Below are 24,642 nucleotides of genomic sequence, written 5' to 3' on the forward strand. Positions count from 1 at the left end.
GCTACTCCCACAATTTCTATGTGACCTTCACCATACCCCATCTTGTATGCAGGACAAACTGTATGTTTTTGGCTGAGTTGGTGTTCAGTCCTTCCATTGGAAGTCTTACCTGATTACAGAAGATGGCTGGTTTAGGCTTTGTATTCCTCATTACTCATAGTCCTCATTAGGGTCACCCTAGTAGATTTCAGGGAGTTTCCATTGCATTAAGTTTTTACATTGCCCCAAAATGTCTCACAATTCCAGTCATCTTTCCAGAACTTTCTCCCTCCATTCCTCCCTCCACCATACCTGATCCCATCTGTTCCCATCCAACCTTCACCCAGTACACCCTCAAAATCTATTCTATTTTCTCTTTCCAGGAAGATCCATGCATCCTTTCGTAAGTCCTTCTTATCATTTAGCCTCCTTGGATGTGTGGATTGTAGCATGATTATCCTTTATGGCTAATATCCAATAATAAATGCATACATACCATGTTGTTCCTTCTGGGTCCCTACAGGCCATTTATAAAGAAGCACTTTCTGAGTTGAGATCCTTTCTTCCAAGATATGACTATGTTTGTGTCATATTGACAAAAACCAACCACACTCTTTGCAATGAAAATTTGCAAGACTTGAAAATGGTCCTCAGAGCTGGGAGTTGAAAACACTGTTGCCAAAGGAGAATGTTCGTCTTGCTTTATATGCAGCAGAGTAAAAAAAATTGTACATCTGTAAACTGTGCAGGCAGATGGCCAAATCTCCTTCAGTTAGTAAGCAGCAGAAGTTCAAGGAGCCCCCCTCCTATCATCATCGCATGAATAGACTTGAGTCTGCCACTAAAATGCCCACCTGTGGACATGATGTACATTATGGGAAACAATGGGGATCTGGTTTATCTAAGTCCTTGAAACTCCTGGGAAAATTCGAGTGTCTCACCCTTGGGTGGTTCCAGTTCCACAGCACTTCTTTTTCTTTTGGAATATTTCTTAGGGACCCAGCTCTGGATCCCCAAGAGCATCTTTCTCTTAGGGCCTCTTTTACCCAACAGATTCTGACAGGGACACCTGGACTGTCAATATTTTACACATAGTTGAGACTGTTTCTCACAAAGGTTTGAATTATCTGCATTTGGTATAGGCAAGAACTTCATGGCTGAGATTAACATAAATAATTACTCTCCTGCTGCAACAGCAGAGCCTAGGAAAGGAGAATGTGTGCAGTAATAGCAGGCAATAATATTAGTACCTGTAAGTACAGTGTTCTTGCAACCTGCCATTCTAGACAGAGCAGAAAGGGTGACAAGATGCACAGTAGCTTTCCATTAATAGATCTTAACCCACTAATTCTATATGATCTGTTTGATTCTGACAAGATTATTTGGCCATTTTATTTGTATCCTTCAATAAATAAAATTCAGTGCTACCACTTGCTTCCTTGCTTAAAGACACTAGTCCTGGGAACTCTGAAGAAAAGAAATTCCAAACACACGGAATGATCCCATGCACTCTTGTCACTGTACAGGGCCCTTTCAGTTACTGGACCTTAGCTAAGCATCAGACCGCCCGCCAGGAAGCTGCAGAGAGAGAAGCGGCAAGCAGCTTGGGCAGTTGGAGTTAGTGAGCCTTGGCAGAGCGGCAGACTGGCCTGGGTCAGCTCTGAGGGGGCGTGGCTTGGAGAGGAGGGGATGGGCGGGGATAGGCTGAGATGGGGAGCAGGGCGGGGGCAACCAGCCCTGCAGCTCTCAGCTTGCCTGTCCCCGGCGCACCTTGCTGATCCCAAACAGGCAGAGCTTCTTCCAGTCTTGGAAGGCACAAATTGAGCATCAGGAACGTGGACCCATCAGGGCTGAACAGCTACTCAGGATCTAAAGTGGTGACTTGGAAAGCTGACGGTGACTTGGGAAGGGAGGTCGCCAATCAGCGATCTGGAGGTGAGCTTGGGGCTTTCGAGGCACAGTGGGGAAATTGCTGTGGCTAGTGCTTCTTGGGGTTGCATGCACAGACAGGCAGGGTAGAGGCAGCCACAGGAGTGGACAGCACAACGCCCGAGGGTGAAGCAACCTCAGGGCTCCAAAAAGGTGCAAATACTCTCAGTTTAATAGCTGCAGTGGAGGTAGGGGTAGGGGGTGGGAAGGGGATTTCAACCTGTCTGCTCCTTCCTTGGGATGGGCGGCCAGACTGAGTCCTGGGGTTGCGGGCTCCTGCGCCTCCAGCCCTGCCTGTACAGGCAAAGTTTGTCTCTCTGGGTTCAATCTGTTCTCTGCTCCTGCAGCCCCGCAAGTGCCACCTTCTCGCTTTCCAGCTGCAGCGCTCACCATGGAGTCCCCCATTCAGATCTTCCGAGGAGATCCAGGCCCTACCTGCTCTCCCAGTGCTTGCCTTCTCCCCAACAGCAGCTCTTGGTTCCCCAACTGGGCAGAATCCGACAGTAATGGCAGTGTGGGCTCAGAGGATCAGCAGCTGGAGTCCGCGCACATCTCTCCGGCCATCCCTGTTATCATCACCGCTGTCTACTCTGTGGTATTTGTGGTGGGCTTAGTGGGCAATTCTCTGGTCATGTTTGTCATCATCCGGTGAGTTCAGGGACAGGTCTCGGTGGTGGTGGTGGTGGTGGTGGTGGTGGTGTGTTGACAGTAGACAATTTGTGTGTGTGTGTGTGTGTGTGTGTATACCAGACAGCCAAGTGAGTGCAGGGTCTCTTCTATTCAGGGTTCCTGAGAGATTCTCCAAGGTGACATCTTAAAAGAATTTCCTGGGAGAGTGTTTTGTCAGGAATTGTGGGTTTCATACAGGGCTAATCCAAGGTACTTTTAGGATTTAAGAGCTACCTGCCCACATCAAAAGGGAGGCTACAAACCTCAGCTAAGAGAACACGCAAGAAAATGCCAGGGTTCTGATCACAAGGTCGTTTCCTGGTAAAGAAATTAGAATATCTGTGTAAGCCCTTGCTTGTTTGCCTGCTCTGGATTGAGTCACTTTATTGCCCTGTCTAATATTTCTTTAAATAAATTCTGGGCCCACCAAATGCATGGGAGATAATTCAGATTTGTGTGTGTGTGTGTGTGTGTGTGTGTGTGTGTGTGTGTGTGTGTGTGTGTGTGTGACTTGTTAGACTGATGGTGCAGCTTATGAAACGAAAACCAACTAGGCTATTTAGTGTTGTGAATATCCACTAGCATGACTTTGAAGTGCCCAGGATTAAGCTCAATGAGTATGCTAAGCAAGCACTCAAACTAGATGGTGTGGCTGTCTCAGAAGGCATGTGGTACCCCAACTGGACATTCTGCAATAACATTGCTCCTTCCATGTCAAATCTTTCATCCCCTCCTCAAAGTCCCCATAATCTCTGCACTAGATGTTCTGTCCTTGTCTTTCAAAGTCTCATAGGTATCAATTTAGCATCTTTTTATATATTACAAATCATTGCAGAAGAGCATAAAGAAGGCTGGGGCTGCTGCAACTTTATGCTGGGCTTTGAATGAAGCAATATGGTCTCACCTTTCTGCATCCTGTCTTGGAATAATATTAACATTTCCTTTTACTCAAGCATAGCAAAAGCAACCTCAGAAATTAAAAGCCTATCGTTCTCTCTCCATGTATTTTGTACATGTTTGAGAATGTCTTAAAAGAGAGTTAGTTTCATGGTAGCTGCTTATGCGGATTAACTAAGATTATTTTCTTTCAGTGGAGTATGTGATCCCAATGAAGTGTGAAGTCTGCACAGCCATTTTAGGACATAAACTAAAATCGATAGAAATATAAAGAGGTTGGTGGATAGGATATCAGTCAACTAGCTGGGTGGTGGTATAATAGGATTGTAATCCCAGCTAGTTCGCAGATGGAAGCAGAAGAAATGTGAGCCTGTTTAGACAACTTAGTGAACGCAAAATAAATTTCAAAATAAAAGCTAAAAGCACAGAGCTGGAGGAAATGCCTCAGTGTTTGAACACTTACTGAGCACACATGGGGCTCTAGCATCATAGAAAAGGAAAACAAAACTGTGCTCTTTATATTTGAACAGATCACAGACAAAGCCTTCACAGTTGTTTCTCTGCTCCCTTGATTTTACATACTTTCCTGGCATCTATCTCAGAGCTAGTTTGAGGAGTTTGTTTCTTACTGGGAGGAAGAATTTTTCTATGTTAGCTATTACACTGTATTCTGAGTGGCAATATCTTCCTGAGAACTGTGCAAGTGGCACCTCCTTCACCCCAGCTTGACTTCTGGATGCAGGCCTCAAGGGTTGCCCCTGGAGGCTCCAAACTCAGCTACAAATCTAAAATTCTGTGGCTGTAAGACTGCTGTCATTCTAAGATAGATTAGATTTCAGTGGGGCAGTTAGTACAGGCTTAGAACTGTATCAAGGCCTTTGAAGATAACAGTTACTTGTTCCTCACCTTCTATTTAAAGACTGTGCTGGCTTATGTTTTAGAGAAAGAAAACTTACATTAGAAAAATAGATGATGGTGGTCATTGTTTTTGAGACAGTCTAAGTAAATTTCCCAAGCTGTACTCAAACTCACAATCCTCTTACTTTAGCCTACCATGTAGTAGGATTACAGACCTGTGCTACCATATCTCATAAAAAAAAAAAAAAAAAAAAAAAAAGAAAGGAAAAAAAAAGGAATTTAGGAACCAGGTTAATGCTGCAAAAACACATGTGGGTAACTGTTTATTTGTTTGATTAACACTTATTATCCAAACTGGACAACTGAGTCAGAATTTACATGAAAGATTTAAATCTTTGCTATGTCCACTCTTCAGATTTCTATATGAAGTCAGAGAAATAATTTTAAATATTTGTATGCCTTTTGTTACCCTGATGGTAATGCCCTGCTGAATGTATTGGAATTTGTTCTTAGGGCTCATTGCCACATGGCAATATCAAGAGGAAGGGATGACATGTTCTAAGGTATTGATTACTCCAGTGAAATTGTTTCTTAGGCATTCCCGGTCTCCCTTGGGCACAGTTCTGCAGGGATAGCCTGCCCAGGGCCAGGAGTAATGTTTGTCTTGGGTTGTTGCTGAACATGGCTAACTGTGTGGCAACTGAAGGACAAAGCTTGTGCTCCTGTTCCATCCTCTTATGGGGCTGGCTCTCTGCATAGGCCAGGGCACTGGAAACATCCTGGCTCCAATGGCAATCAGGTAGTACAGACCACTGCAGACTGACAGAATGTGAAAGGCAGCTCAGAATCAAGAACCTCACTTCCTTTGCTTTACAGAAATGAAGAAACTACTGCCTTTTAGTAAGCAACTATGATTTCAATATCAAATAATCCAGAAGAATGTTTAGCAAATTAATTTGATTTATATGAACTGAAGGTATCTAGAGAATTTAATGAAACAAACTCATTACATTTTCAAATCATTCAACTGAAAAGTCATATTGGGAAAATCTTCATTCCTGATCATTTCATTTTTTATTTAACATCTTTAAAAGGGAATTTTCTAAAATAATAGTTGAGTTCACAGAAAAAAAATGAATAAAAGGTATAAATCCTCCACACCCCTGCCCTTTGCATGTATTATCCCTCCATAAGTCTCCTGCCCCAGGCAGAATCAGGTAACTGGCAAACCTCAGCTGACTCAGGACTGTCATCCACACTGCACAGTTACCACTGGAGTTGTTCAACCCTATCACGTCCCACTGAAGACTAATTGACAAATAAAAATAACTTATGCTGAAGGTGTGTGTAGGTCATTTGTGCTATGAGTTCATTATAAAATGTCTACTGCAATCATATGTGTTGAAGACTTATGTGTGAAATGGTGAGATGTTTAAAAGGTATGGTTTAATGCAAGGAATCGAGGGCATTGGGTGCATGCCCTTGAAGGAGATATTAGGGGTGTGCAGCCATGACATCTCTCTCTCTCTCTCTCTCTCTCTCTCTCTCTCTCTCTCTCTCTCTCTCTCTCTCTCTCTCTCTCTCTCTTGCCCATTGCAGCCTGAGGTAAACAGACCTTCTCTACCATGGTATATTGAGCCATCACAGTATACTCCCAACAAACAGGCCAACAGTAGACTGAATCTTCTCACCTGGGAACTAAGACAAACTTTTCCTCATTATAAGTTGACGATCTTTGCAATTTTGTTGCTGTGACAGAAAACTAGCACTGTTATATACACATATGCATTGTGACATGTTGAACTTAATCAAATGGACACACACTTAATCCATTACCACACGGAGTTACATCACTGTGTGTGCCAGTTATATGGAAAGCACACTTAAGATCTGCCCTCAGTAACTTTCAGATCCACATTACAGTACTCCTAACCATAGTCATCATTTATATACCCACCAACAACCCCCAAATATTTATAAACAATGAGTTTAAACACTATTTACATTGTGTTTGTATTATACTTGATATTATAAACTGGAACTACACAGTAGATGCACAGGCTTTGTGTGAACACTATATCATACAAAAGCCCAAGAAGCATTCATGGATTAGAATATCTGAAGAGGTACCCTCTGTAGATACCAAGGGACAACGCTAGGACCTATGGAAAAATCTCAACTGCAATAAATGTGTGGCAGTGTTTCAGCTCTGTGGGGCCAGCAATCCAGTGCTTTATAGCAGTATTGTTCTCTGGATGATGCCATCTTTCTTGGTGTTAGGTGTTTTTTACACTCATAATGTAGATTTGGCCACACTGGTCAGAATGCTTTCCAACTTTTATTTGCAAAACATGGCAGGAATCAGAAAGTCTCACTATTTTTCTGATGGAATACCTGGCTCCTTGAGCATCTTTGGAAAAAGACAGTACTGATACCAAGAGCCCTCAAGAAACACAGAGAATATTTCTAAGATTATTTTATAATATTTTCCTTTTCAGGAAAAATAGAAGTAGTAGTATCTTACAGGACTATACTTTGATTTGTTAGATCAGGGCTATGGGAAGTTATTACACTAATAAGAAGAGTAGCAGCTGCCTTGATGTTGACAGTGAAGACCAGCATCACCTGAGCACTTATAGGCCACGTCCCAGCTGTGTGACGTGTGTGTGTGTGTGTGTGTGTGTGTGTGTGTGTGTGAGAGAGAGAGAGAGAGAGAGAGAGAGAGAGACAGAGACAGAGACAGAGACGGAGACGGAGAGGGAGAGGGAGAGAGAGAGAGAGATATCCAATTATCATCAGGTCATATGAAGCTCTCAAAGCAGTACTGTTGCTTTGTAGGCTACCAGTAAATCCTTATAATAGTTTTGTACTTGTTGGGTCCTAGGTCTTCTCTGGCACAAAAACATCCAATCTCTTATCAAATCCCAGAAAGTCCATATCTGTACTGCCTCCTGCAATGGATACTGGGTATCAAAGCTATCTCTGTATATCCCTGTCATCTGGCAGGCTCAAACTCGCATGAGCCTTTTTAATTTTCTCTCTCTTTTATGTCATCTGTGCAGATTTCTTTGGTTCCAAGCTTCTTTTCATCTCTGTGCTGGTTTTCAGTCATCAGATTTTAGTGTGCTGCTGATTTAGGGGTGGGCTTTTGAAAACTCAGGGTAAGCATGTTGAAGGGATAAAGAGAGAGGAGACAAGCATGAGTGGTAAGAGAAAATAGCTTTGGAACTCAACCAACATGAAAGAAAAGTGCAGGTAAAGGCTAACAGAGTGGAAGATAACAGATATCAGCACAGATATCAGCACAGATATCAGCACAGATATCAGCACAGGTCAAAGTGTGTAGTGTCAAGGTACCAGTAACAGAGTGGAAGATAACAGATATCAGCACATATATCAGCACAGATATCAGCACAGATATCAGCACAGATATCAGCACATGTCAAAGTGTGTAGTGTCAAGGTACCAGGTCTTCAGATTTATTGTGCTTTTGTCTTGAAGGTCAAGTTAAGTATTGATTGAAGCAATATCCCTGACATTAAAATAACAAGATCAAACAGGGTGATATCCCTGCTTAGCAAAGGATGCCAACAGTACAGGTGTTGTCTCTTCCACCTCTGTGTTGTCTGTACGCAGCAGGCAGAGAAATGATCAAAAGTCCCCGGATCCACCAGGTCCCAACGCCAGCATTCTCCCTTCTGGCACTGCACTTCACATCTCTAGCAGTGAGTGACAAATTCTCACAGAAACTCTGCCCCATGACATTTGTTTTTGATATCTAGCAACACCACTCTGATCCCTTCGTGTCACACAAGTACCTGTGGATTCCACTCACTTGCAGAGGTGGTTTCCAAAATGGGCTGGGGTTAAGGAGTCCAGAGGGAACATTTCTAGCTCTCTGGAGTAATATCCATTGCAGCTCAAAATCTCCACTCTGTAACTGACCCTTCTTCGTGATCTGTCTTTCTCATCCTGTCTAATACACAGTACGTGACTCAGGTTTGTACCTCTGTGGAGATTAGTTATTGCTTCACTCTTCATTTCCATATACTCCTGAGATGTGTGTGTCAAAGGGAAACCATTTGCAGCCAGTCCACCTTCAGCTTTTACACACAAGTCTAACTTCTCATCTACTTGGTGCTATTTCACTTGAAATGCTTGGAAATTTTTGTAAAGCTTTATGGATGAAGTGGGGGGAAAAAGCTTAGTTGTTTTCTCAGTGGACATACACTGAGTGAAAAGACTGGTTAACAGTTTGTTCCAGATAGCTAGAAGCAACTTCTGAGGGTTCTGATAGATTCTCTGGCAGTAGAAGTTTTCACTTAAGTGTATATGGGGTCCAGTACAGTGTTCTTCCTGGTAGACTGTTGACAATGTCTTCTGAACTTCTGGTTTATTTACTCCTTCTGTTCTGATTGTGAGCTCGTCTATTAGTTTGGCAGGTTTTTAAGCACTTGTAGGTTAGAGACCTACCCTGTTCCTCAAAGCAAGGTCTAGCTCTTCCTACACTGCATAGATCATTGGCTTTACAGAAGCCCAAATTTCCTCACCCAGAAGAGTGAATACACATAAGTCTCAAAGACAACTTGTGCGAGAATCAAGTAATTGAAGTCAAAATACTAGATTTTGAAAGCTGTAAAAAGCTGAATGACAGATATAGGAATACATAGCTTGACATCTATCTCCTGCATTGCAATTTTTGAACTGTCATTTGTAATTATATCTCTTTAAGATTTTTTAAAAGAGAACTCCATGATTGTTAGATGCCTCATTTATAGAAAAGACATAAGATCTGCCATGTGGAGTTAGTGGGAGACCTAAGTGATGTAATATCTACATAATGGACAGAAAGGATTTTGAAGTGATTGGTTATTGTGATTACTGTCAGTAGTCAATTCTTTTAATATGAGAGATCTGATAACAAAATTTGGGTTCTTTATAAACTCTCATCTTACACAGTTCTGTTCACCTATTGGTTATAAATAACTTTGAAAAGCTGAAAGCCAGGTATCCCCCAATATTTTATGATAACTTTAGATCTATATCTTATTTTATGAAGTCTTAATATTCTTGAACCTATGTTTGTCTATGCTTGTTTCATTTTCCTACCATCTTTATTTTCAAGCTAAATTGGATAAAAGTAGCCATGAATGTTATCTCGAAGCTACATTCCACTTTTTTTTCTGAGCTAACTGTTAAATTCTCCCCACATATGAAGGGGAGAAATAGTTGGGAAACATGAAATAAATTAGACATAATCATTGGGAGAGTGGGAAATACATTTCACTCCCTAGCCCTACGTTATCTTTGTGATGCTATGCAATAAACACACATGTTTCATTTTGTACACAAGAAACTGAAACTTGTGTTAATAAGTCCTTGCTATTCTCTGGGCCTTGAGGATTGCTTGAAGATCTATATGTTGAATATGTGTCCTCAAACCTTTAATAGTTGCAAAGTAGTTGGAAGTCTTTGGATAATTTTAAGTGTGGCCTTAAATGTATTCTTGGGACTTCATGCCCCTCTTCCTATTCTTCATTACTGGTGTCAAAACGAATGGCTTTGCTCTGCTGTGCTCTTCTGTCTTGAGATGCTGCTTTGTCATAGGCCTGAAACAACAAAGCCAGCAAGGCATGCTCTAGAACCTCCAAGAAAGAAAGCTCAAGTATGTGTTTTCATGAGGCAAAACTGACTAGTACACCCTAAAAAAGTTTATCTGTTCAATGGATGGATAAAAATAAAAGACCAGGACCCAGGTATCACTAATTTTATAAAGCAAAGAATGCCAGTATAAGGTCATGCAGACACAGGAACCTTAGTAACTCAAAACACAAGAGTAGATGCCAAAGCTATTACTTGCTGGAATCTATTAGAGATTCTGTTAGAGGAAGTTGAAGCAGTGGATATTATATCTATAACCTAAACTTTTTAAACATGAAATTGTATTTTAAAACAGGCAGTATTCATGTATATTGCATTCTGTATTTTTTCATTAGAAATATTACACGATTGTGGTTGCTTAGTTATCTGTGTGTTTAGAACGATATTATGAGTCTTTTGTTATAGAGTTTTAATCACTTTCTAACACATATAACCACTTAACAATATTTCCATAATATGACCAAGGCCAGGAAGTATTTCCCCACTCCCCAGAGTAAATCACTCTTTCTGAAATGGATCATAAAGGTGCAAATCAGAACATGCTGTCTTTAGTACTAATCCTTGCAGTGCCCACCTACCTAGTCAATAACATCTCTCCTTTCTCACAGAACAAGGATAGATCGGGAAGACAACGCTGCTGAGGGTGGAATGCATTCCTGTCTGACAGATGTATCAAGCTAGAGCCTAGACTGGCCTCTCTTCTAAGCTCCCAGCTTAGTATCCTTACACATCAGGAACGGACTCAGGAAATTTAGACTCAGAACTGTGACTTCACATTAGACAACACCATTTCATCACTCTGATGTCACTGACACTGACAGCTAACATCTTAAAGAGAAAATGTATATATATATTTATACATGTATATATATATATATAGACAGAAATTAATTTATTGTGATGAGGTTCATAATTCTGAGGTACAGAGAAAGGAATTAACACACAGCTTTTTCCTCTTGGCTTCTGAGAGGTAAGACACTACGGGTATTTACTGGTCAATGACTTCTGGAAGAAGCATTTCCTTCAGAGAATGATTCTGCTGATTCAGATTTGAATGAAAATGCTGTCACTCTAAACTTACTGCTGTAGTATAGAGAATGATTTCAGTTTCCAAACAATATTGCTGACCTATCGTGAACATTTTGTTCCCTTGTCTGAATAGTAAGACAATGGTGCACTATAAAAAAACTTTCCAGATGTGGGATGGAGAAAACCAGTTTTATGTACTGTGGTTTTGTTGTATCAAATATAATTCATCTTGATCTGTTTTACTTATATAATGTACTATGATGATAAGTTAGTAGCATACTGCCATGCAGAAACCATAGAGTCTAATTGTCTTTTGGCCACTGCAGATGGGTATATTTTAAAATTGAACACCATTTTGTACTTTATAAAGGTTAAATAATTACAATTATTGATTTCTTAAAAATAAACATTAAGGTATTTTTTTATACAGAAAAGAAAGATACTTCAAGAATACTTAAGTCAAGACCACTGTGAAGGATTAAAATGAATCATCACCTCTGACATGAAGGACTCCATAGTATTCCAGCCTGTTTGCATATTCATCTAGCTATTAATCTATGCTGTATTCCTTCTCATTTTTATTTAACTTATTTAATCAAAGCACTGAGATAGAACCTTAATGATGCCTGAAGTCTTTCCTTATGTTTCTCAATACCCTGGTATCTAGGAAGTCCTTTTAAAATCTACACACACAATGAGTGCATAAGAAATAGGTACCTGCAAAGCAAAATTAATTATTAAGTGGCTGTCACTCTCATTCACACTCTGGGTTTAAGTTGCAGACATGGAAGGAAATGTTACTGTTTCTTATTTTTTAGATACACGAAGATGAAGACCGCAACCAACATCTACATATTTAACCTGGCTTTGGCAGATGCTTTGGTTACTACCACTATGCCCTTTCAGAGTGCTGTCTACTTGATGAATTCTTGGCCTTTTGGAGATGTGCTATGCAAGATTGTCATTTCCATTGACTACTACAACATGTTTACCAGCATATTCACCTTGACCATGATGAGTGTGGACCGCTACATTGCTGTGTGCCACCCTGTGAAAGCTTTGGACTTCCGAACACCTTTGAAAGCAAAGATCATCAACATCTGCATTTGGCTCCTGGCATCATCTGTTGGTATATCAGCGATAGTCCTTGGAGGCACCAAAGTCAGGGAAGGTAAGAGCTACTGTTTTCATACCATTTACAAATGTAGAATTCTTTATGAGGTGAACTTTTACTTTGGAAATGAATTGAACACATAACTATTATGAAACAACCAAACAGAGCAGTAAAAATATAATTCCTAAATCTATGAATGATTAGAAATGAAACAATTGTGTGTTTTTTTTTCCACTTTTAAACATGGAGTAGGGTGATGATAGTGCCAGAGCCTAGATACACAGAAGTCTGATTCTTGAAGTGCTCAGTGAACTTGAAAGGACTGTAAATTCTGAGCGAGAAGAGTATATGCCCTGGATTTCTTTTTATTTCTCTTTTTCCCACATTTTCACAGAAGCTTTTGATACAGTAAGGTTGAGGTTACCATCCTACAAATTCACTTTGGAAACTAGTAGCCTCAACATGTATATCTTAACAAATGATGTGGCAAACTAACTAGAAAATAAGTGTCAATCATCTTGCCAGTATTTTCATGGGTCATAGGAAGACACGTGTGTGTACATAAAACCTTTAACTATTACTGGATCACATCATACTCATTATTCTTATGTCTGTGAGAAATGGAATCTGGAAGAATGATGGTGAATTGAGGATGTAAAGTCAATAAGGTTTTGAAAATACAACCTAGTAATCCTATGCCTTACCTTCTTTTTCTCTCTCAATTATCAGAGACATATGTGGGCTCTTTTTCCCTTCTTGCTTTAAGGTTATCCCTTATTTATATTTTCTTTGTTGGTTTAGGTAAGCTCATGATCAGGCTCATAGGTGATTGTAGTTCTTACCTTATGAAAACAGGGTAACTGCACTTTCACTGTGTTTATATCACATTAGGATGAGGGATGAAATTGCTTGTGTACTTTAGAATATGCCATTCACTGTGTCATATCCTTGAAGAGTTTGGTTTAATTGAGCTATAATGTGATATAGGTTGGTCTGACCTGCAACCAAGGTGAAAACAGCTGTCTCAAGACTTTTGCTTTTTTAGCCATGACTGAAGCTATGTAAAATATGTTTGATCTTAATAGAATGGATTTTGAGGTATATAAATGCTATCTAATGCTATTACAGATTATCCAGATGTATCCTTTTACAAGAGAGTTTTGTAGTACCTGTGAGTACAGATAACTGAATATATATACAGCAAGGGTTTTCCAGGACATAGTAAAGGGGCAGATGCTAAAATCATTGCTTATCTTACATGATACATGCGTAGGTTATTTTTGTTCATTCTAGGTGGTTTCTTTAGAGAAATTTTAGGGTCACAGCAAAATTGAAATTTTTAGTAGAGTTTTGATTTGTCTCTTACTACCACACATGCACAGCCTCCATTATTGACATCTCCATTAGAGTGGCATGTTTGTCACAGTTCATTCTGAATTGATACACTATCATCTAAAGTTGATAGATTATGTTGGGAGCTATTTTTAGTGTTGCACTCTCTATGGCTTATTTTCCCCCAAACTGTGTTGTGAATTCCTAGCACAGCTACAGCAGGTGATAGACTAAGGCACTTTCCAAGTTTACTAAACAAACAGTTACAAGGTGATTAATCACACAGAAGAATATGTTTTGATGCCTAGATTAAAGGGAAATAAATTTCAAGAAACTCTTCTCAAGGCCATGTGTCTGTGGATCACAAATCCCATTCAGAAGCAATGCTCCGCACGAACTAGGAGGAGAATATGCTGAGTAAGATATAGTAATAGATGACTTTCCATGGCAAAGAAAGACCTGGTTCTATATTTGATGTTCTACTTGTATTACTACTAACATTTATGAGAGAGTTATACCCTAGAAGAATGGGTTTCAGTTAGGCTTTTGAGGGAAGAAATGAAGAGAGATTTTCTTTCAGGTAGATATTGCTGGAGATGAATACATAGATGTAATAGAAGAAAATATGCACCAACGCCAGTGAGGATTAATTTGTGCAGCAAAAGACAGAATTAAAGTGGTCTCATAGGACACCTGTTTTCTCCTTTTGTTTTTTGTTTTTCCAAGTAAGGATTTTGGTTATACTATGAATGATGGTTTTTGTGAACTGCATTCGTTTTGTACTGTTGTGCCATGCTTCCTGTTAAGACTGTTGAACAGGTAAGTATTTTAGGCCATCTTTCTACCTGATCTGGACTGGCTAGTATTGTTCTACAGAATACTAGTACCATTCGTCACCAGCATAAGCCTCAGAGGTTGTGGCTTCTTGATAAATTTACCAATGTCTACTGATACAGTACAATACTGAGGACTCTTGTATATATCAGCATGTTTTTACTTTATGGATATATTTTATATTCAGTATTATGTGTCTACATTATTTATTTTAGTAACTCATAATCTACCTATCACCAGTACTATAAAAGACAACTCTAGACAAAGAACTATAGTCAGCTAAACAATGCCAAGAATGGGAGAAATAGCCTTCCCTAGTGAATAGTCCTTAGGTATACAATACCAAATGCTCATCCCTGAAAATATACAGACAATTAACATTCTGCACACTGAGCAGACTATATTCATATATTTAAGAATATAATACATATGTAGGCAACAACAGTTAATGAAAGAGAGCTTCTCCACTACTCTCTCTCTCTCTCTCACACACACACACACACACACACACACACACACACCCTCCAGTTTCGTGAGCACTCACCAAGGTTGTTTAATATTTTGTTTTCTATGACATTGGTAATGATTTTTAAAGGACTCTTTAAATCTTTCATACAAACAGTAAAACAAAGATTGAAGTCGATGCTCATTGATTTCTCTTGGTTTTTCTTCATTTACCTTCAAATTTTTTATTCACATTTCAATGATGCTGTTAATCACAGTGAGCTGAAAGATACTATTAAATCACAGCACCTGAGTTATATTTAGACATATTTCATTACCAGTCCTTATGGACTCACATAAACAGTTGATGTTTGTTAGACAAGTTGGTATTTGATAAATTCAGTAGAGAGATTCAAAATGTTTAGTCATTTATTAGAAATAGATGCTGGCTTATTTAAAATGTTAACTCTTGTCAGAGCTATGGTTGTGGGAAGATTGTTAATACACAAAAATACAAATAGTGCCACAGTAAAAGTAAACAGTTTAGCTCCTCTGAAAGCCACAAATATCAAGCCAACCTTCACACCTGGATGACTCATATTGCTAGCCAGATTTTGCTGTTCTCCTTTCAATACTATCTCTCTGTATCTGGACCTCTGAAAGCAAAGGTATTGTTTAATGTATAAATCTTCAGTCACAGTACTGACAATAACGAGATTCTCTTGACACTTTGTTGACTTTGATCACCTCTGGCAGATGTGGATGTCATTGAATGCTCCTTGCAGTTTCCTGATGATGAATATTCCTGGTGGGATCTCTTCATGAAGATCTGTGTCTTCGTCTTTGCCTTTGTGATCCCAGTCCTCATCATCATTGTCTGCTACACCCTGATGATCCTGCGCCTGAAGAGTGTCCGGCTCCTGTCTGGCTCCCGAGAGAAGGACCGAAATCTCCGCCGCATCACCAAGCTGGTGCTGGTAGTAGTTGCAGTCTTCATCATCTGTTGGACCCCCATTCACATCTTTATCCTGGTGGAGGCTCTGGGAAGCACCTCCCACAGCACAGCTGCCCTCTCCAGCTATTATTTCTGTATTGCCTTGGGTTATACCAACAGCAGCCTGAATCCTGTTCTCTATGCCTTTCTGGATGAAAACTTCAAGCGGTGTTTTAGGGACTTCTGCTTCCCTATTAAGATGCGAATGGAGCGCCAGAGCACCAATAGAGTTAGAAACACAGTTCAGGATCCTGCTTCCATGAGAGATGTGGGAGGGATGAATAAGCCAGTATGACTAGTCGTGGAAATGTCTTCTTATTGTTCTCCAGGTAGAGAAGAGTTCAATGATCTTGGTTTAACCCAGATTACAACTGCAGTCTGAAGTGGAAAGGTGAGGTATTCAGTAACTTAGACATGTCATACTCTGAAATATTAAGGTGCAGGGCACATTAGTGATCTAGCTGAGTAGGAGCAGCAAGTCTGAAGAACAGAGCACAGCAGATCCTGGCAACAATACACCTCTTTCCTAGGACAGAAAAGAAGCCAAGCCGATTTCAATCCCTTGAGAAACAAAGACAACACTCTTTCTTTTGGTTTCCTTGATTTTGTGGATGTCCATCTGTGTGGCCTTTCTATGCAACATAATTCCAAAGCTCTAGAGAAGAAAATAAAAGAAAAAAAATCCATTGGATGCAAAACTTACTGGACACCCAACCTGCCTGTTGATACTGGCAAAACCAACTTCAGTTACAATGAGGCCATATCAAGGGTCATATCCAGCTCACTGTCTTCTGGTGATCATGTCTCATGTGTGATGATAATAGAATATCTTAGGAAGAACTTGGATTCAGACCCTGACACTGGTGGAGAGCACCATATTGACATTTGTGAACCTATTTAGAGTTGTTGATGTTGTCTTCTCACAGTGTCTAATGCCTTGAAAACTACAGTTGCTCCTTAAGATCTCTGGTTTTTAACATGCTATTCAGGTAGATAGTCTTCTGAGGAAACATGAACTGATATAAAAAAGTGTGAGGCTTAAATACCAGCAAAGTGTGTGTAATTTCATCTGTAAATAGTAGTCTGTATGTAAATAAGTACCAGGTTTTCTTGTCCAGCCTGATCATTTCTCAAGGATGCAGTAGACATAGCCCCCAAGGCATGGAGAATTGAGGATTAGATATGTTGTTGCAATATAATCTACTCTCTGGAATTTGGTCTTGGTATGATTTCCACTGGATTCCTCAAACACCATTTACTCTACCTTGGTGTTAACTTATCCCTAAACTTTGAATTCACTCTAAAATGTTAGCTTTGATCAAATATACTTTGTGGTAGCATCTGTTTGTAAACACACACCTATTGCCAGATTCTCTACTCTTGTAGAGGAAGTTGATTTGATCATGTACATCTTTTAATATTATGTTCTGGCTTTCCACAGAAAGTAGAATTGTTAAAAAATGTGTGCTGAAAAAGCAAATGGGGCTTGAGATGGCTGAGCACAATTTGCATGGTATTGATTAAGGGGGTACCTGTGGAGGGTACTATCTGAGAAGCCCATTTAGGATAATTTTGCTAAGTCTTCCAAATGACACATAAATTCCCCATTCTTTACTTTAAAACTTATAGTTCAGAGATAAGAAAGTTTTTTTTTCAATTTTCCTTGAAAGAAAAAGAAAAGGATAATTTAAAAATAACACCCCTTTCTAAGCTTGTACCTGGTTAGAGCAGCACCCTTCAGAGTCTAAAAGAGCATCAGATGTGTGAACCTCGATACTGTAGGCACAGTTCCATCTGTAAGCTCTCATCACCAGCTGTCTCACAGGTGTCGCTCCTTCACTTTCTGGAGACAGAGGGCCTGCATAAAGATATGACACACTCTACAAAGTCACTGCCCTTATGTTTAACTCCCTATGACACCTTTATGCTTATGAATTTGATGGTGAGTAATGACATTGTAGAGATACTTCTTAGTGAAAATTAAGTGCTCTTTTGAGTATATCTTGAATTTCACTGAATACCTTGATGCTCTGGAATTCTTTTGTAATGATATAGCTAGAATTTATTAAGAGAAAGGTATTAATATAGATTTTAGCGTGAAGTCTAACACAGGAACAGAGAAATGTAAAAGAGGGACAGGCACATGCCCTAGAGTAGACACAATCTTCTTTTAAAACTTATTATTGTTATTAACTATTTTTCACGTGAAGGCATGCATTATGAGATGCATATTGATGTCAGAGGATAGCTTTCACAGTTACTTTTCTTCTTTACATGGGTTCTGGGGATGGTACTCACATTGCCAGTCTTGCACTCTCATGTGGCATGTGCCTTTACTCACTGAGCAATCTTACCAGCTCAGAATACAGCTCTCTTATAAGAGAAAGTCACCACCCTTACATTCTTAAAACTAGATATATAGATAAGAATGACTTAAACATTGAGAAACATTAACCCAATAGTTTAAAACTTTAGCTATTATGCTGAAGAGATATTTATGTGGACCAAACAATTCCAGAATAAATCCTTCGGAAAAGCTTCTATAAGACAGTAAGATGCAGGAGATGCTCATAAATCCACCCCCCCCAAGCCCACAAGGTAGTTATCACGTAACCTCAGGATGGAGTTATAATAGTGACTTCTTTAACATTCCATATGCCCTCCTAATCTCTCTGTTTCCTGCATTTCTTGATAACTAAGTTGGAATCCCATGGAAAGAGAGTGAGTGTCTCCCAGGGAGGGAGAGTGACATGGAGGGGGGAGTGAGTATCTTTACTGCTCTTGAGATCTATTTTGAGTTTCCCTGTGATCCTGAGATTGAAACTGAAGAATAGATAACAGCTATTTTGGGACACTAATTTAAAGAATAACAAACAGACTTATATACTGTAAGGATAGTATCATTTACATATATGTGCTTTATTGTTGAACTATATACATTTGCATGTATATGTAAAAGAGAACAGGTGCATACATGTGTGCACGTGTACATGATACTAGGAAGCAGTGGTTATACTACTATGTTTGCGCAATGCAACCAGTGCTTTTGTCTAATTCTGCAACCCTCAAGTGGCTCCCCATGCTTGAGGTTCCCAGAAGCTTGTCCCATCAAACAAAGAAGTTATGGCTTGCTATGTCTGAGACTTGAGATGAACTCTACCTAGAGTCTATGTTCCCATTCTACTGGCGACTTTTGGGGAAAAAGTAACTTGTTTGGAGATAAAACAAGAATTTTTGAGAAAAGTGTTTAATTTTGTGATTGATATGTTAGATCGTTGTTAAACTTATATCTATCAATTTATATATATATATTCCATCTAATACTGGGTCATAAGATGAAAGCAATCAAAGAATAAAGGCTTTAAGTGAAAGAATTTTAAGGAAAACCTATGACAAAGTTGTGCCTCTATTGTGCAAATTTTATTTTTCAAGAAATAATTGTTGAATAATTAATGCTGGGTTGGCATTAATATGAAAGTCCCATAAGGCTAAAAATTAGCTCAGACCATGACAGTTTTCAATCTGAAAGAAAGTTGTATTTCTTACCATGTCAATATTGGTTATATCTTAGACTATTAGAGAATGACTATACATTGTATATATGATTGTGTGCCTTGAAATAAAGCCAAAATTGTACCTGCTAAATAAATCCAAGCATCTGATGGTAAGTTATTTATTCTTCAGTCGCTTCAGCGATGACTCTAATAGCCACAAGGCCAAGTGTACTGGCTAGTTTTGTGTCAACTTGACACTGCTGGAGTTATCACAGAGAAAGGAGCTTCAGTTGAGGAAATGCCTTCATGAGATCCAACTGTGAGGCATTTTCTCAATTAGTGATCAAGGGGGGGAAGGCCCCTTGTGGGTGGGACTATCTCTGGGCTGGTAGTCTTGGGTTCTATTAGAGAGCAGGCTGAGCAAGCTAGGGGAAGCAAGCCAGTAAAGAACATCCCTCCATGGCCTCTGCATCAGCTCCTGCTTCCTGACCTGCTTGAGATCCAGTCCTGACTTTCTTTGGTGATGAAAAGCAGCATGGAAGTGTAAGCTGAATAAACCCTTTCCTCCCCAACTTGCTTCTTGGTCATGATGTTTGTGCAGGAATAGAAACCCTGACTAAGACACCAAGGTTAACTGTTTCTTGAAACTGTGAGTGTCATTAACTTTCCACCAATCACAATGTTGCCAATGATTAAGGGAACAGATCAAAACAGACTACAATCTTTGATTCCTAGACTTGTAGATAACTTAGACAAATTTACCTATTTTCAGTGTAATGCTATCTAGATCCTAGAGTCAACGTTAGACACTACCTTTCCAACAAATTTCCTTTTTAAAAATATGCAAACACGCAAATTTTTAAAATTAAGCATTCTGACAAAATACTTTAAATCAAATTCAACCTACAAATACATTCAATTTTTTGCCTTTTTAATCAACATTGTAACATATCACTACTGCGGACTGCTTCATAACCTCATGATATTTGTTCTCCAAAGCAAAAGAAATTTTAGAACCACGACTAGTTTCTGAGACAGTTTTATGTAGTTCAGGTTGGCCTTGACTTGACTTTACAGCTGAGGATGATCAGAAATTTCTGATCCCCCTATCTCTATCTCCCAAGTGCTTAGATTATAGGTCTGTGCCAATATGTTCAAATTTTACATGATGCTAAGGATCGAACATTGGGTTTCTTGCATGTTGTTATAAGAAGACCATAGGAAGTAAACTGGTTCAAACTTCTAAGACCTTAAAACCCTCCTGCATAGTTACACATTTCTTTCAGCTCAATAATACCTACTTCAACAAGGCCACACCTACTAATAGTGCTATTCCCTCTGGGCTAATTTTTCAAACACATGAGTCTATGGGGACCATTCCTATTCAAACCACTACAAGGTTTCTGTATCTGTTTCTACCAATTGCTGGATGAAGCTTCTCTGATAGCAATTAGATTAGGGCTCTAGTATTATAGCAGCAGAGTATCAATCGGAGTAATTTCTTTTCCTTCCCTCCCTCCCTTCCTCCCTCCCTCCCTCCCCTCCCCTCCCCTCCCCTCCCCTCCCCTCCCCTCCCCTCCCCTCCCCCTCCGTCCCTCCCTCCGTCCCTCCCTCCCTCCCTCCCTCCTTTCCTCCCTTCCTTCCTTCCTTCCTTCCTTCCTTCCTTCCTTCCTTCCTTCCTTCCTTCCTGTTATTTTTTATGTTTTTTTTTTCTGGTTGTATTTGGTTCTATCCTAGGTCTCTGGGCTATTCAGACTCTGATTCCCAGCCCTCCAGCTAGCCAGTATCAGGCGTGGGCTGCCTCTAGCATATGGGTCTCAAACTGAACCAATCATTGGCTATTCCCACAGTTTCTCTGCCACCTTTACCACAGTGTACCTTGGAGGCAGGACAGATTATTTGTCAAAGGTTTTGTTGGATGAGTTGGTGTCCTGAACCCTCTATTGTAAGTCTTTATGGATTACAGAAAGTACCCAGTTGAGGCTCCATATCCCCCATTATTAGGAGACTCAGCTAGGGTCACCTTAATAGACTCCTGGAACTTCAATTTAATTTCTTCTACCTTACCTCAAAATGCCCCCCAATTCCAGTTGTCTTTCTCAGTACTATCTCCCTCCATTTTCCTCCAAATGACCCCCCTCCATTTTCATATCCATGAACCTCTAGTCCACTAACAATATCAATTCTATTTCCCCTTCTTCCCTCTTGAGTCCTGTTTTCTTGTTCTGTGGATTGTATAATGAATATCATTTACTAATATGCACTTTTAAGTGAGTAAGTGTGTTTGCTTCTCTGGATCTCGATTATTTTACTCAGGATGATTTTTTTTTCTAGTCATTTGCCTGCAAATTTCAAGATTTTTTCACAGCTGAGTAATGCTGCATTGTGTAAATGTGCCACATTAAAAAAATTATTCAGTAGATAGGCATCTAGGTTATGTTCAGATTTGGGCTACTATGAATAAAGTTCATATAAAAATAGTTGAGCAAGTATTCTTGTGGTAAGATGGAACATGCTTTAGATATATGCTCAGAAGTGGTAAGGCTGGCTCTTGAGGCAGATCAATTCCCAATTTTCTGAGACACTACCATATTTATATTCAAGGTCATTGTACGAATTTGCACTCCCACCAGCAATGGAGGAGTGTTCCACTTGCTCTACATTATGTCCGGCATGAGCTGTCACTTGTGTTATTGCACTTAGCCATTCTGACAAGTGGAAGATGGAATCTCAGAAATGTTTGCATGTACATCGCCCTTATGGCTAAGGATGCTGAACATTTCTTCAATTGTCTATTGGTTATTTGAAATTCCTCTGTTGAGAATTCTCTGTTTAGATTTGTACCCTAGTTTTTCATTATATTATTTGTTTTGTTGTTGTCTAGTTTCTCGAGTTCTTTATATGTTTTGGAAATTAACCTCCTGTCAATTGTGGCATGAGTGAAAACCTTTTCACATTCTCTGGCTGCTGTCTTCTCTGATTGACAGTGTCCTTTGCCTTACAGAAGCTTTTCAGTTTCATGAGATCTCATTAATTAGTTTTCAATCTAAGTTCCTGTGCTATTCGTGTTCTGTTTAGGAAGTTGTGTCCTGTGCCAATGTATTCAAAGCTATTCACCACATTCTTTTTTTTATCAGTTTCAGTATATTTGGTTGTATGTTGAGCACTTGGACAGTATATTTGGTTTTATGATGCACTTGGACTTGAATTTTGTGCTGGATGTTAGACATTGATCTTCTACATGCTGAAACCAGTTAGACTAGCACCATTTGTTAAAGAGGCTTTCTTTCTTACATTGCACAATTCTGGATACTTTATCAAAAAACAAATGTCCATAGGTGTGTAAATTTACATCTGGGTCCTCAATTCATTTCCATCAACCTGCCTCTACAATTTTTTTATGAAGGCACGTAGTTCTGTGAAGTTTTATCTTAGCACTATGTTCCATTAGTTTTCATATGTTTTGGATTCATTTTCTTCCAATTCTAGAAAGTCTTTCTCTTTCTTTCTTTCTTTCTTTCTTTCTTTCTTTCTTTCTTTCTTTCTTTCTTTCTCTTCCTTCCTTCCTTCCTTCCTTCCTTCCTTCCTTCCTTCCTTCCTTCCTTCCTCTCCCTCCCTCCCTCCCTCCCTTCTCTCTCTCTCTCTCTCTCTCTCTCTTTCGTTCTTTCTTTCGTTCCTCCTTTCTTCTTTGACCTGGTAGTCATTCGGTAGGGAGTTGTGCCACTTCCATGAATTTGTTGGCTTTTATTTTATTTTTTTCGGTTGTTATGGAAATCCAGTTTTAATCTACTGTGATCTGATAGGGTACAGGATGTTATTACAAATTTCTTGTATCTGATAAGACTTACTTTGTGACCAAATATGTAGTCAATTTTCCAAGAGAGTTTCATGATGCACTAAGAAGAAGGTATATTCATTTGTTTTGGGGTGAAATTTTCTGTAGACATCTGTTGGGAACATTTGATTTATAAAGTCCATTAGCTTCAGTAATTCTCTGCTTAGTTTCTGTCTGGATGTCCTGTTTATTGGTAAGAGTCGGGTATTGAAGTCTTCCACTATTAATATGTGGGGTTTGATATGTGAATTTAGCTTTGGTGATGTTTCTTTACAAATGTGAGTGTCCTTGAATTTGGGTCATAAATGTTAAGAATTGAAACATCTTCTTGGTGGATTTTTCTGTTGATGAATATGAACAAGAGTTGTGTCTTTCCACAACTCTTGTTTAATTATGGTTGGAAATCTATTTGATTTTAGAGTAGATTCTCTAGCTTGCTTCTTGTTTTGATATGATTGGAAACCCTTTTTTAACTGTTCACTCTGAGGTAATGTCTATATTTGATGCTGGGGTATGTTTCTTGCATACAGCAGAAGTATGGATACTGTATTTTGCTTCCATTCTGTTACCCTGTGTCTTTAGATTAGGGAATTGGGACCACTGATATTGAGAAATATTAATGAACAATAATTGTTAATTCCTATTATTTTGTTGTTGATGGTGGTAGTGTGTGTTTGTTCATTTGTGTGTGTGTATGAGAGAGAGAGAGAGGGAGAGAGGGAGAGGAGAGAGGCAGAGGGAGAGGGAGAGAGAGAGAGAGAGAGAGAGAGAGAGAGAGAGAGAGAGAGAGAGAGAGAGTTTTCTCTTTTTTGTATTTTTCTGTTAGGAAATTATTTCCTGTGTTTTTGTGTCTTCATGGGTATAGTTAACCTCCATGGGATAGATTTTTCTGACTTGTATCTTTTGTAGGCCTAGATTTGAGGATAGATATTGTTTAAATTTATCTCTGTCATGGTATATCTTGTTTTCTCCATCTATGGTGATTGAAAAGTTTTATTGGTATAAAGTCTGGGCTGACATCTGTGGTCTCTTAGAGTCTGAAGGATATCTCTCCAAGGCCCTTCTGAAATATTGAGCCTTCATCATGTGTTCTTCTAGTTCCTTTAGTGCATGTGTATGTTACCAGGGAACAGACAGTATGGGCCATTTTTTTCCTGAACCATATAGTGTGAATGTTCATTCAAAAGAGAAAATCTATACTAGAGAAGAGAAATGGATGGTATAAAGACTAGAGTGAATATATACAGTCTTTATGCAAACTCTCATCCTTTCCACAGCAGGATACCAGGGAGAAAACCTATGAATCTTATGGGGACACAAAATTATAGTGACAATCTTTGAAAACAAATTTTATGTAAAAATGAACTACAGATGTGGGTAAAAGTAGGGTAATCTGAAGTATGCAGTAAGCATAAAGTAAGAAAATCAGTATTCTTGGTTGCCATAGATGTAGTCACAGAAGCTCTGACATTGAAATCCCCCTTCCATTCTGCAAACTGGGCTCTAGACATGTGTATTGCCAAGAAGAAAATCCACACTAAAATTTTTATTTTCCTATTAATTCTAACATCTA

The 24,642-nt window shown here is 39.3% G+C and overlaps 1 protein-coding gene across 4 annotated transcripts; it reads left to right on the plus strand.

Annotated features, from left to right (window-relative positions):
- Positions 1–1,700: 1,700 nt before the first annotated feature.
- Positions 1,701–19,385, plus strand: Oprk1 (opioid receptor, kappa 1). Of its 4 annotated transcripts, none has more exons than NM_001204371.1 (4): positions 1,744–1,914; positions 2,256–2,556; positions 11,841–12,193; positions 15,503–19,384. In NM_001204371.1, the coding sequence occupies exons 2-4, from the start codon at positions 2,300–2,302 to the stop codon at positions 16,033–16,035; spliced, it is 1,143 nt and encodes a 380-aa protein (NP_001191300.1). In that variant the 5' UTR covers positions 1,744–1,914; positions 2,256–2,299; the 3' UTR covers positions 16,036–19,384. The 4 variants fall into 3 exon arrangements, with proteins under 4 accessions (XP_006495533.1, NP_001191300.1, NP_001305664.1 ...); NM_011011.2 differs by having other exon boundaries at positions 2,286–2,556; XM_006495470.1 differs by lacking the exon at positions 2,256–2,556 and having other exon boundaries at positions 1,701–1,914; positions 15,503–19,385.
- The last annotated feature ends 5,257 nt before the right edge of the window (positions 19,386–24,642 follow it).

Source organism: Mus musculus, chromosome 1 (genome assembly GCF_000001635.26).
Source record: "Mus musculus strain C57BL/6J chromosome 1, GRCm38.p6 C57BL/6J".
In the NCBI taxonomy this organism is placed as follows: domain Eukaryota; kingdom Metazoa; phylum Chordata; class Mammalia; order Rodentia; family Muridae; genus Mus; species Mus musculus.

Bases quoted from the DNA above. Each gene is read 5' to 3' on its own strand.
- Oprk1 (NM_001204371.1), top strand. From the start codon at position 2,300: ATGGAGTCCCCCATTCAGATCTTCCGAGGAGATCCAGGCCCTACCTGC. The intron at 2,557-11,840 runs GTGAGTTCAGGG...CTTATTTTTTAG, and splicing joins GTCATGTTTGTCATCATCCG to ATACACGAAGATGAAGACCG. The intron at 12,194-15,502 runs GTAAGAGCTACT...CACCTCTGGCAG, and splicing joins AGGCACCAAAGTCAGGGAAG to ATGTGGATGTCATTGAATGC.